The 11,417-nt window shown below is 50.7% G+C and overlaps 1 protein-coding gene across 5 annotated transcripts; it reads left to right on the forward strand.

Annotated features, from left to right (window-relative positions):
- The first annotated feature begins 1,020 nt into the window (after positions 1–1,020).
- Faap20 (Fanconi anemia core complex associated protein 20) lies at positions 1,021–10,804 on the forward strand. Of its 5 annotated transcripts, none has more exons than XM_011250323.3 (4): positions 1,021–1,102; positions 4,662–4,767; positions 4,873–5,153; positions 10,252–10,804. In XM_011250323.3, exons 1-4 carry the CDS (start codon positions 1,026–1,028, stop codon positions 10,322–10,324), a joined length of 537 nt encoding a protein of 178 aa, XP_011248625.2. In that variant the 5' UTR covers positions 1,021–1,025; the 3' UTR covers positions 10,325–10,804. The 5 variants fall into 5 exon arrangements, 4 of the variants coding, with proteins under 4 accessions (XP_011248625.2, NP_001177374.1, NP_001334191.1 ...); NM_001190445.1 differs by lacking the exon at positions 1,021–1,102 and adding an exon at positions 4,083–4,179 and having other exon boundaries at positions 4,623–4,767; NM_001347262.1 differs by lacking the exon at positions 1,021–1,102 and adding an exon at positions 4,083–4,179.
- The last annotated feature ends 613 nt before the right edge of the window (positions 10,805–11,417 follow it).

The raw sequence follows: 11,417 nt of genomic DNA on the forward strand, positions 1-11,417 counted from the left end.
TGTTTACCTCAGATGCTTTTTAAACCTGTATCCACCTGGCTGAGGGGCCCAGAAGGTTAAGAGACCTCTGGCATCTGGGTCAAGGGCCTTCCCATGTGCAGGTTTCCTGTAAATGCTGTTGGATCCGGGTCAAAGCTGACTCTGTGGAAGCTGAGAAACCACAGCCTCCCTGGGGAGTCCCCTGGGGCTCCCACTCACCCCATAACACCAGGAAAGTTTGGTTTCTGCTTGACTTATTGTCTCCACAGGAGGGGCCCCAAGTTTTCCCCCTTTCTGCCACCCTGCTCTCTATGGCTCTGTCCCTCTTTCTGCTATGTCTGTGACCGTGTGGTCCCTCTGAAGCTCTGGGCACAGCTAGGGCACAGTACACAGAACTGCCCTCTGGAAGTTGCCCTATGGTTGCGCTTCAGGAAAACCTAGAAGGGCATTGGGGGGCAGGGCTGGAAGGCTCGGACTTAGGGCTGTAGGAGCTAACCTCCTAGAGAAAGGGCCAACAAAGGCAGGCACAGGCCCTGGATTGATGAACATGAACTGGGCCATGAGAGGGTTTGGAAAAGAGGCTGGAAGAGTTTGTTGAATGTCAGAATGTCACTGTGAACCGACAGAAGTGTGGAAGCGTGGCCTGAAGGGTGGCTCAGGGGTGGGAGCTGAAATGGGGCAAGGTCCTGTCCCCCAGTAGCCTCTCCTCCAGTGTCCCTTGGCTTTTTGGGTTAGATTGCCCCAGCTTGGCTTTGGCCTGCTGACCATGGGCAGTTCCTGGCCACGATCCCCAATTGGAAGCATGAAGAGGTAGAGTAAGGGAGCCGCAGTGTCTGAGCGTCTCCCTCCCCCAACACACCCTTGCCCCCACACCCCATGTGTGGGCCTGAACAACCACTCTGCTGCCTGGCGGATCCTGCGATGTTTCCCAGGCAACTGTCGCATACAGCCTGTCTGCCTGGCACTCCCACACCCCATAAATGCCGCCGTGCCTGGCTCCAGGCAGCCTTGCCTGCTTGGCATACACAGGCCAGCAGGTGTGGGGAATGCAGCCCGCTGTCAGAAGGCCACGCAGGCAGAGAAGCAGCCCAGGCCTCTTGGACATCCTCGTACAGCCAGTGAAGTGAGTATTGCTGGGGTACCCTGTGTAGATGCTATGCTGTTCCGCCTCACAGTAAGAGTGGGATAGCTGAGTGGCATAGCACGAGCATGTCCCCCGGCATGCTGGCCTACTACAGGCCCCACTTGAAAACTAGAGGCCTGTGTCCTTTCTAGGCTTGGTCACAGACAGGAGCTGTCATGACCCATCTGTCCAGTAGATGAATGGTAAACCTAGTTCCCAGGAAGGCAGGGAGAATATAGGAAGCCAAGCAGGACGTGGACGACCCCAGCAGACGCAAACTGGAGTATGATGGACGGGTTCACCTAGTCCACCAACTGATCGGCCCCTGTTGATGTCAGAGACCAATCCGGGGATCAGCTTTGCTAGTGAGAAAGTCAGGACTCTGTTAATACCACCTTGACAAAATAGTATGCCAAAACTCCAACCTGGCTGGCAGACCCTCTTTCCTTCTGAGACTAGCTTTGGAGAGTAGAGTTTAGGCTCTTCCTCTAAGATAATTCAGTCTAATGATGGGCAAAGCCTAAGAGAAGAAAGTAGGCACAACCTGGGCACTGGGCAGATACAGGCAGCCTTATTGCCTCCTACACTGGGCCACTTTCTGTGCCACTGTGTGTCTCCTCCAAAGGGCTGAAATAAGGCCGGGCGTGGTGGCACACGCCTTTAATCCCAGCACTCGGGAGGCAGAGGCAGGTGGTTTTCTGAGTTCAAGGCCAGCCTGGTCTACAAAGTGAGTTCCAGGACAGCCAGGGGCTACACAGAGAAACCCTGTCTCAAAAAAAGGGGGGGGGGCTGAAATATCCTTTTGTAACTGTTGTGAATCTTGGCTCAAAAAAAAAAGTTGTTTCTGAAATGCAAGGGTTAATCCCAACCAGAGAGTATTTTCCAATAACTTTCTTATCACCACAACAGATAGTTCCAGGAGAGTAAAATATTTTCATCAAATTCAACCTTAATTTTGTTGTTATTGTTTTTCAAGACAGGGTTTTTCTTTTTGTAGCCCTGGCTGTCCTGGAACTTGCTCTGTAAACCAGGCTGGCCTCGAACTCACAGAGATCCACATGTTTCTGCCTCCTGAGTGCTGGGATTAAAGGCATGCACCACCACCATCTGGCTTTAATTTTTATGTTGTTGTTGTTATTATTATTATTAATTATTTCCTGGTCTGGAGAGATAGTTCAGTGGTTAAGAGTACTGACTGCTCTCCCAGAGATCCTGAGTTCAGTTCCCAGCAACCACATGGTGGCTCACAACCATCCATACTAGGATCTGATGCCCTCTTCTGGCATGCAGGTGTACATGCAGATAGATTACTTTTTTTTTTTGTTATTTTGTTATTTTGTTTTTTTTGTTTTGTTTTGTTTTGGTTTGGTTTGTTTTTTCGAGACAGGGTTTCTCCGTATAGCCCTGGCTGTCCTGGAACTCACTTTGTAGACCAGGCTGGCCTTGAACTCAGAAAACCGCCTGCCTCTGCCTCCCGAGTGCTGGGATTTAAAGGCGTGTGCCACCACGCCCGTCGATAGATTACTTTCATACATAAATATTTTTTAAAAATTCCTTCCTGTGTGTTGTGAGGGTGGGCACACACACCGTGGTGGAGGTCAGAGGACAACCTCGCCTTCCACCTTGTGAAGGCACTGTGTCCACAAGTCCCAAAAGCTTCAGGCGAGGGGAACCTCCTGTTTCTGCCTCTCCTCTCACAGCACACCTGGAGTCCAGACTTGCGCTGTCCTGCATGGTTTCATGTCAATTCTGAGAACTGACCTCAGGCCCTTATGCTTGCATAGACACTTTGCCTACTGAGTCACCTCCCTAGCCCAAATTCAACTTTTTGTTTTGTTTTGTTTGAGACAGGATCTTTCTTCATAGCCCTGCTTTCCTGGAACTCACTCCATAAACCAAACTCATAGAGATCCTCCTGTCTCTGCCTCCTGGGTACTGGGATGAAAGGTCTGTGCCAGTGTTCTTGCAAAGGATTCAGGTTCATTTCCTAGCACCCACATGGTAGCTCACAACTGTCTGTAACCACAGTTCTAGGCGGTCCAAGACCTTTTTCCAATCTCTGTGGGCACCAGACACATACGGCACAAATACATGCGCTCTCCGAGATTAAACTTGCTCTTCCTCTTCAAGTCTGCAGAGACAGAAGACAACCTTAGTGCAGAAACCATCCCCAGACCCTGGTCTAGACACAACTTCCAGGATGTGGAACCTGGAAGTACACACGGTGTGTGTGTGTGTGTGTGTGTGTGTGTGTGTGTGTGTGTGTGTGATCTCACCTAAGGATGGGGTGCAAAGCTCTGACTGGAGGAAGACCCAGGAAAAGGGTCTGCGAGTCAGATGGTTGCAGGACAGGCGTTTGGAACGGCCCTGACCCCTGGGGGCTGTGAAGTAGAAAGCTACTAGCGAATCCCAATGCGTACATCAAAGTGCCTGGACTTTTGCTGCCACCAAGTGATGGGCTGCAGGATTGCAGGACGGGATATTGGTTAGGTAGGAAGCCCGGGTTTTTCACTCTGAGCCTTCGTCCCCTGGGCTTTGCGGTTTGATTGCTCTTCTCTTTGGTAGAAAAACCCAGTTCCTCCTTTAAGAAGAAGATGCTGGCAAAACTGGGCCTGAGAATTTGGTCCTATCCATGGGGCCTTCCTGAAAAAGACTACAGAACTGGAAACTGAGGCAGGGCATTGTCTGGGAGGTGCCACCGGCAGGGCAAGCCTGACAGCTCTCTGCACGTGTTGACGGAAGGGAGCCCAGGCTCTGCACAGGCTCGAGTGGCCCAATCTCGCACCCCTGCAAACTGGAGGGCAGCTCCGCCCTGTCCCGCCTCTCCCTCAAGGCGGCAGCCTCGTGTTCCCAACGGTTGGGATCTCGGCGCCTTAGATTTCCAGCGCCACAAAGGGGAGCTGGCACTTGGCAGAGCGGAGAGTGGGGGGGGTCTGGAAGCCGCCGGAGCGGATCCCGGTCGGAGGGCGGGCCGGGCTGTAAGTCTCACTTCCGCCGGACGCTGTTTGGAGAAGGATGGAGGAGGAGCGGAGACTGCGGGGGAGGCTGAGCCGTCGGAGGCCGCCCGCGGGGGGCGGGTGAGGCGGGACAGAGCGGAAGGGTGGGGTCCTGGGGGCTTTGGAAGGCGCTGAGACACCGGGAAGGCGATGGGGACGCCTCGATGTTCCCGCCTAGCTGCGGGGTTCCTCGCACGCGTGCATCTCGCTACCAGCCGCGCTCCGCCTCTCTCGGGGCGCGGTCGCTTCTTCCGCCCCAACGCTGCTGTTCCCCACCACCACCTCCGCCACCCCTCTTCACGTCGCCCATTTATCCACTTCTTTCTCAGCCCCAGGCTCCGTTTCCCCCAAGAGTCCATTTACCCTTCTAAGTGAGGTTCCTTCCCGGTCTCTTACTATGGACTCCCTCCTCCATTACCCCATTGTGGACCTGCTCCCTAGCCCTGGTACCCCTCACTGTAGAATCAACTCTTCACGATATCTCTACCATGGATGCCCCGGCTGACTCTTCCTGTGCTTCCCAGGCCCCCTAACTGCCGCCCTTGGTTTCTCTCGGAGGGAAGTAAGAGTGAGCCCTGGGCTGCTCTGTTGCGCAGCACCGTGAGCGGGACCGCGGATTGGACCCCGAACCGTCAGCCATTACCACCGCTGCCTGCTTTTCCCAGCCAGGTGTGTCCAAAAGCACTAAAGAAGGATGACCTGGGAGAGAGTTCTCAGGCCCTGGGGGAGGTCATGGTGTTGGTGGCTGTGACCTTATGGGGACTTACTTTTCAGGAGTCTCTACCTGACCCAGAGTCCACTGTGCCTCCTGAGGCCTTCACTGTGGGATCCAAGACTTTCTCCTGGACGCCTTTGCCACCTGCCCTTCGTGGCTCTGGAAGCTCCCGCCACCTGTTCTGTGAACCTGAAGGCTCCCTGGGGTCACCTACTCCATCCCTGAAAGGATGCCCTGCACTAAATTCTGGTCGAACTCCCAGCGCCCAGGAGTGTGTGCCTGTGCAGAGTCCACTTGCGTTGCTGAGTTGCCCGTTGTGCCAGAAGGCGTTTGACCCGAAGTGAGTGTCCTATCACTTAAGACTTAGCAGGGTGTAAGGTCCACCGACTTAGGAGGCTAAGAGAGTGCCTGGATGTGGCTCTGGCCTTTTGTTTATAGAACTAAAATTTAAATTATAAATATTTACATATATGTGTGCATGGCACATATGCATGTGGAGGTCAGAAGACAACTTCTTGAAATCTGTTCTTAGCTTCCACCATGCGAGTCCTAGGGATTGAACTCAGACCCTCAGACTTGGCAGCAGGAACCTTTATTTGCTGAGCCTTTTTGCTAGTCCTGGTTAATCAAGCGCAAAGTTAGCTTGATTAAGCAGCTGTCAGAACATAAGGCAGCGCCTAGTTCAGAGCCCAACAGTCTCCTCCAAATGATTTAAAAAACTATTTGTGCTGAGCTGGGAGTGGTGGCTTATATGCCTTTAATCCCAGCTCTTGAGGGGCAGATGTCTGAGCTCCAGGCCAGCCTGGTCTACATAGTGAATTCCAGAACAGCCAGTTCTATGTAGAGAGATCCTGTCTCAAAAAACAAAAACAGAAAAAAATGTGCATATTTATTGTTTGCGTAGTATATCTACATGCTCAGAGGGTTTTGCACAGAGGCACCCATGTGCACAGAGGCCAGGTCAAGTTTTTCTTGACACTTCCCACCTTGTTTTTTTTGAGAGAATCGCTCACTGAACCTAGAGCTCACTGATTTGGCTCGGGTGTCTAGCCGAGGGGCTCGGGTTCCACCATTTCTCCCAGCCCCCAGTACTTGGGTTGTGAATACGTATAACCTTTACATTGGTAATGTTTGCATAGAAGGTACTTTACCAACTGAGCCATCTTTCTAACCTCCAAAATGTGCCTTTTTATTAGAATCAAGCCTTTATGGATTTTGGAGGATCCCCAGGCCCAGCCCTCAGCCACAGCTACCCACAAAGCTCAGACAGGGGGATGCTGAGTGTGGGCTGGGTTGCGTCAGGTTGTGGCTGTCTCCAAGTGGGGTCCTGTTTATGGGAGAGTGTATGGTTTGAAAAGTGGACACCTCCATGTTTCTTACCCAGGGGCAGAAGCTGAGGGCTCGGACCCTTTTGGGGAATTCGTTTTCAAAGAGCCCATTAGATTCCCAATCTTGTCAGGGCTCCTGCCCCCCTCTTGTTCCAGGATGGCTTTTTGTGTGTGCTGTCCTTGGGTGTGTCTAAGAAAAGACTTGAAGACAGGGCCATTGAAGAGGGATGCTCCATCCTCTGGGTGCTTTTCAATTGGCTGTATGAAAGCTTGGCAAAGTGCCTTGCTTTTCTGAGGTAGGTGTGAGCAAGGTGGGCTCAAGTCTTAGCAAGTCTGGAGTGATTCATTTTCACGTTGCGCTATAAAGGAACTGGGATGTATTTGACCAGACTCACCTGAGGTGGCAGCCAGATCACTAGGCTGACTGGCGGAAAATCATGTCCCATGGACTTCAAGGCGTTCCCTTCTATTCCTGCCCCACTGCAGGGTGTTCTGGGGCTTAAATGGCAGGGATGTTGTCACAATGGGTAGGATCTGTTAAGGAGGCAGGTCAGCTCGACAGCGAGCTGTCATATTGTCCTCTGAGGGCAGTCTATGCAGACATTGCTGCCCAGCTGAGCTGGCACAAGGGAGCCCGGGGATGCCCCTCAGGGGGACCACACCACTCGTTCCTTCCTTTAGCCCAGTGTGAGCCACACAGAGCACTATTTTTTTTCCTAAAGCTGGCAGGAATTGAACACTAGGTTGAAATGTATACAGTGTTCTTCATTCCAAGATCTTACTGCTCTATTCAGAAACGTCCTAAGTCTTTCCCCACCTTTGGGAACTCAGTGTAGTACCCTCTCCCCCCGACCCCCCAGTTTACCAGTCTGCAGATACTCAAGTCCTTTTTACATAAAACAGTTGTTACTTCCTGGATTCTACATCTCTAAGTGGCTCTATGGAAGCAGCTGCTAATTCTTTATTGCTTCGGGAGCGATTACAAGGGCAAGTCTTTATATTTAGTCCAGTCGCTTTTAAAAAGTATTTATTTTTTAATCTGTGATTCTTTGAATCTGCAGATGTAGGACCTACAGATAGGGAAACCAATATATTTTCTGATGTCTGTGTGTCAGATAGGCAACCGGTGAAGCAGTTCACCAGGTGGAGATGTTTACTAATATGGTGAGACCTGGTGATTGTGAATTTTCTGTGTGTGTCTCTGCATGTCTGTGTCTGTTCATCTGTCCCCCATAACCCCTGGCTGTCTGTCCCCCCAGTCCTTTTATTTCAATGTGTGACCTAGGTATTGAACATCAGAGGCCAAGCTGCCTTCTTGCTTCAGCTTTCAGAGTAGCTGGGATAACCAGTGTGTACCATGCCTGATTGTGACTCTAGTAGTACATTCATAAACTGGAATGAATCCATGTTGGCTTGCTATAGCCAGGGATGAGCTGTGTTTAGGAGTAGAAGGAGCCCAGCTATCAGATGGGTACCACAGAAATAGCTCTTGCTGTAGGGTAGTATCTGGGGGAATCCCTGCGATCCCAACTTGAGGAATGACACCTGGAAACTCCCAATAGATGGTCCACACAGACCCTTGAGGCACCTTGCAGAAAGCTGGAGGCAAGGAAGTGTTAATACCTTGGCTACATTGGTTGAGGGACTCTCAGGGACTTCAAAAACCTTTTTTTTTGCACTGCCAGTTGAGGGAGCCATTGGAAGTCATAGCACCTAGGAGCAGGGGTATCAGATATAGGTAAGGTAAGGTAAGGGGCCTTGCTGTCAGTTCTCTGACCATTGATGTGGGTCACCTCGGATACAGTGAGCAAGCTAAGCCCTGGGAAGCCTGTGAGGGCACGTAATGGGCACTTGGTTGGCCAGCAGTATATCCAGAGGCTCACTGGGATCTGGTGTGTTCCACCTGAAGACTTCTGTAAGTTCACCAGCCTCAGTACATACAAGGTGAACTGACTGCTGGTCACACATGGCACTATGATAAGAGTCTTTCACTGGGTTCTGGGTTTGCTTTACATTGGGAGATGGCAGTCCTGCTCTGTCAGGCTCAGATGAGACTGTCTGACATTGGCCTGGGGAAGGGGACTCATTGTGGTGATCATATGGCTTCAGGAACTATAGGGATGGAGGGATGCAAGACAGAGTCTGAGTGATGAGTGTTCCTTCCTCTCTGAGGATGGAAGGCTATAGGGTACTCAAAAGAAGCAGGGCCCTTGGAGCATAGACCAGTAAGTTTAGCCACTCTGGGAGCATGCCCTCGTGATGATATCTAAGAGATGGACACTGTAATAGGATGGTGGCCATATAGCCTTACAGCAAGCCCTAGGCTGCTGAGCATTGTCCTGGCAGTTCTACTGACTACCCTAGCTGGGTCACCTCCTCCCTCTGATGGGCAGACGACTCCATCAGGGGTGGACAGTCTGTTTATATGCTACCCTCGTTCTTTGGTTACGATGCCCTTTCCAGGGTCACTGGCCCAGCACTCCTGAGGTACAGGAGCTGTATGGGCCTTCCGGAAATGCAGCGCCAGAAGCCATATGACTGAATCTTACATGGTGGGGCTTGGTCCTTTCACATCAAGAAAACATTCCCGCTGGGTGTGGTGGCGCACACCTTAACTCCCAGCACTCGGGAGGCAGAGACAGGTGGATTTCTGCGTTCGAGGCCAGCCTGGTTTACAAAGTGCGTTCCAGGACAGCCAGGGCTATACAGAGAAACCCTGTCTTGAAAAACCAAAAATAAAAAAAAAAAAAAAAGAAAAGAAAAGAAAAGAAAAAGTCAGACATAGTGACTATAGTCCCATATACTTTTAGTCCCAGTACCTGAGAGGCACAGAGGCAAGTAGATTTCTGTGAGTTTGAGGTTAGCCTGATCTACAAAGTGAATTCCAAGACAGGCAGAGCTATATAGGAGACCCTCTTTTAAACCAACCAACCAATCATCTCCCTCCAAAGAAAGCATTCCCAGGCTGGGTACCTCTTGGGTGTGATGTCTGACTCGTGGAGGATGGCAGGCAGCTGTACAAAGGGACTGTTTTGTTTTGTTTTGTTTTGTTTTGTTTTGTTTTGTTTTGTTTCGAGACAGGGTTTCTCTGTGTAGCCCTGGCTGTCCTGGAACTCACTTTGTAGACCAGCTGGCCTCGAACTCAGAAATCTGCCTCCCTCAGCCTCCCGAGTGCTGGGATTAAAGGTGTGCGCCACCATAACTGGCTGCTGCTGCTGCTTCTTTTTCTTCTTTAATAAGATTTATTTATTTATTTATTTATTTATTTATTTATTATATGTAAGTACACTGTAGTTGTCTTCAGACACACCAGAAGAGGGCATCAGATCTCATTACTGGTGGTTGTAAGCCACCATGTGGTTGCCGGGATTTGAACTCAGGACCTCCAGAAGAGCAGTCAGTGCTCTTACCTGCTGAGCCATCTCTCCAGCCCACCTAGCTTCTTTTTAAACTTGAATTACATTGTGGGGTGTGTGTGTGTGTGTGTGTGTGTGTACAATGAGTGTGGAAGTCAGATAAAAACGTAAAGTTAGCCAGTCGGTGGTGGTGTACGCCATTAATCCCAGCACTTGGGAGGCAGAGGCAGGCAGATTTCTGAGTTCGAGGCCAGCCTGGTCTACAAGGTGAGTTCCAGGACAGCCAGGGCTATACAGAGAAACCCTGTCTTGAAGAACAAAAACAAAAAACAAACTAACTAACCAAACAACCAACCAAACAAAAAACAACCCAAAAAAACTTTATTTTCTTCTATCATGTGGGGACCAGGGACTGATCTCAGGTCATTTGTTTGGAAGGAAGTGCTTAACATCCTGAGCCATCTTGCTGGCCCCAGAGAGGCATGGGCCAGGATGCGTAAGCCAACAGACGCTGTGGAAGCTTCTCAAACACTGGTCAGGGAAGGAGTCTATGGGGCTAAGAAATCTCTGACCTAGAGAAGGGTCCTCAGGTAATGGGGGCTGGGGGGTGACTAACTCAGTCTAAGTTATGGTGACCCCTGTTTACTGTGCCCTCCAGCTGACTGGCCATGGGAGAGCCCAGAACTCTTCTCGGGGCTTCAGAACTTGGTGGAGGCCCTTCCTGTGCCTGGTGACAGTTTCTTCTCCCCTGTAGGCTGACCCAGCTAGATGTGGATAGCCACCTTGCTCAGTGCTTGGCTGAGTGCACCGAAGATGTGGTGTGGTGAGCATCAGGGTGCCTTGCTGTATCTCCTTCAAACCTACACACCGACATTGGATGTGGCTTCTGAGACATCGTCGTGTGGACACCTGAGTATTGGCTCCTTCTGGTTTTGTTCATGGGCATTGGACATAATGCTGGTCACTGACAGCAGGCAGCACTGATCCTCTGTGGACTCATCTTCATTGTCAGCCTGACAGGATGTGGAATCACCCAGGAGACACATCTCAGGTGTGCCTGTGAAACCGTTCCCAGAGATTACCTGGGACAGGAAGTCCCAGCTGAATGTGGGTGGCACCGTGGCCTGGGGTCCCACTGATTGAAAAGGGAAAATGGAGAAATTGAGCTGTTTCCTCACTGGGGATGTGATGAGATGCACCGCTCGCCTGCTACGGCAGCCATAGCTACTTTTGCTACTGTGCCCTCCTTGCCACAGGGACTGTACCTTAACTGTGAGCCAGAATAAATTTTAAGTTGCTTTCCAGTATTTTGTTTCCTTCATAGCAAGAAGGGGCCGGGGGGGGGGGGGTTCACCCAGGAAGGGGCACCAGGATCTGTCACAAGGTAGAACTGCAGCATCTGTAGCTTGGCAGCACCTTTTCTTGACCGCAAGAGTGATATACTGGGTCACATTCCACAGACATTTTTAAAAAAAGAGATAATTGTGGGCAGTTGTATGTGTCTGTGTAGGGATGTGCGGGTGTGAATGTATTACCAATGGAGGGCAGAGGAACTACAGCTATGGGTAGTTGTGAGCTGCTGGGACTTTGCAAAAGCAGTGTGGCCCACATGCCAGGGCATCCTGGTAGGCCTTCCAATCATTTTTTTTTTAAAGATTCATTTATTTATTATATGTAAGTACACTGTAGCTGTCTTCAGACACTCCAGAAGAAGGCATCAGATTTTGTTACGGATGGTTGTGAGCCACCATGTGGTTGCTGGGATTTGAACTCAGGACCTTTGGAAGAGTAGTCGGCGCTCTTAACCACTGAGCCATCTCACCAGCCCCCCAATCATGTTTTTAAAAAGAGTTTTTTATTTAATGTATGAGTATCTGCATGTACACCTGCATGCCAGAAGAGGGCCCAAGATTTCACTAT

Source organism: Mus musculus, chromosome 4 (assembly GCF_000001635.26).
Source record: "Mus musculus strain C57BL/6J chromosome 4, GRCm38.p6 C57BL/6J".
Taxonomy (NCBI): Eukaryota; Metazoa; Chordata; class Mammalia; order Rodentia; family Muridae; genus Mus; species Mus musculus.

Coding starts and splice junctions, on each gene's coding strand:
- Faap20 (NM_001190445.1), top strand. CDS start 4,118: ATGGAGGAGGAGCGGAGACTGCGGGGGAGGCTGAGCCGTCGGAGGCCG. Junction 4,768..4,872: donor TGCCTGCTTTTCCCAGCCAG/GTGTGTCCAAAA, acceptor CTTACTTTTCAG/GAGTCTCTACCTGACCCAGA. Junction 5,154..10,251: donor CAGAAGGCGTTTGACCCGAA/GTGAGTGTCCTA, acceptor TCTCCCCTGTAG/GCTGACCCAGCTAGATGTGG.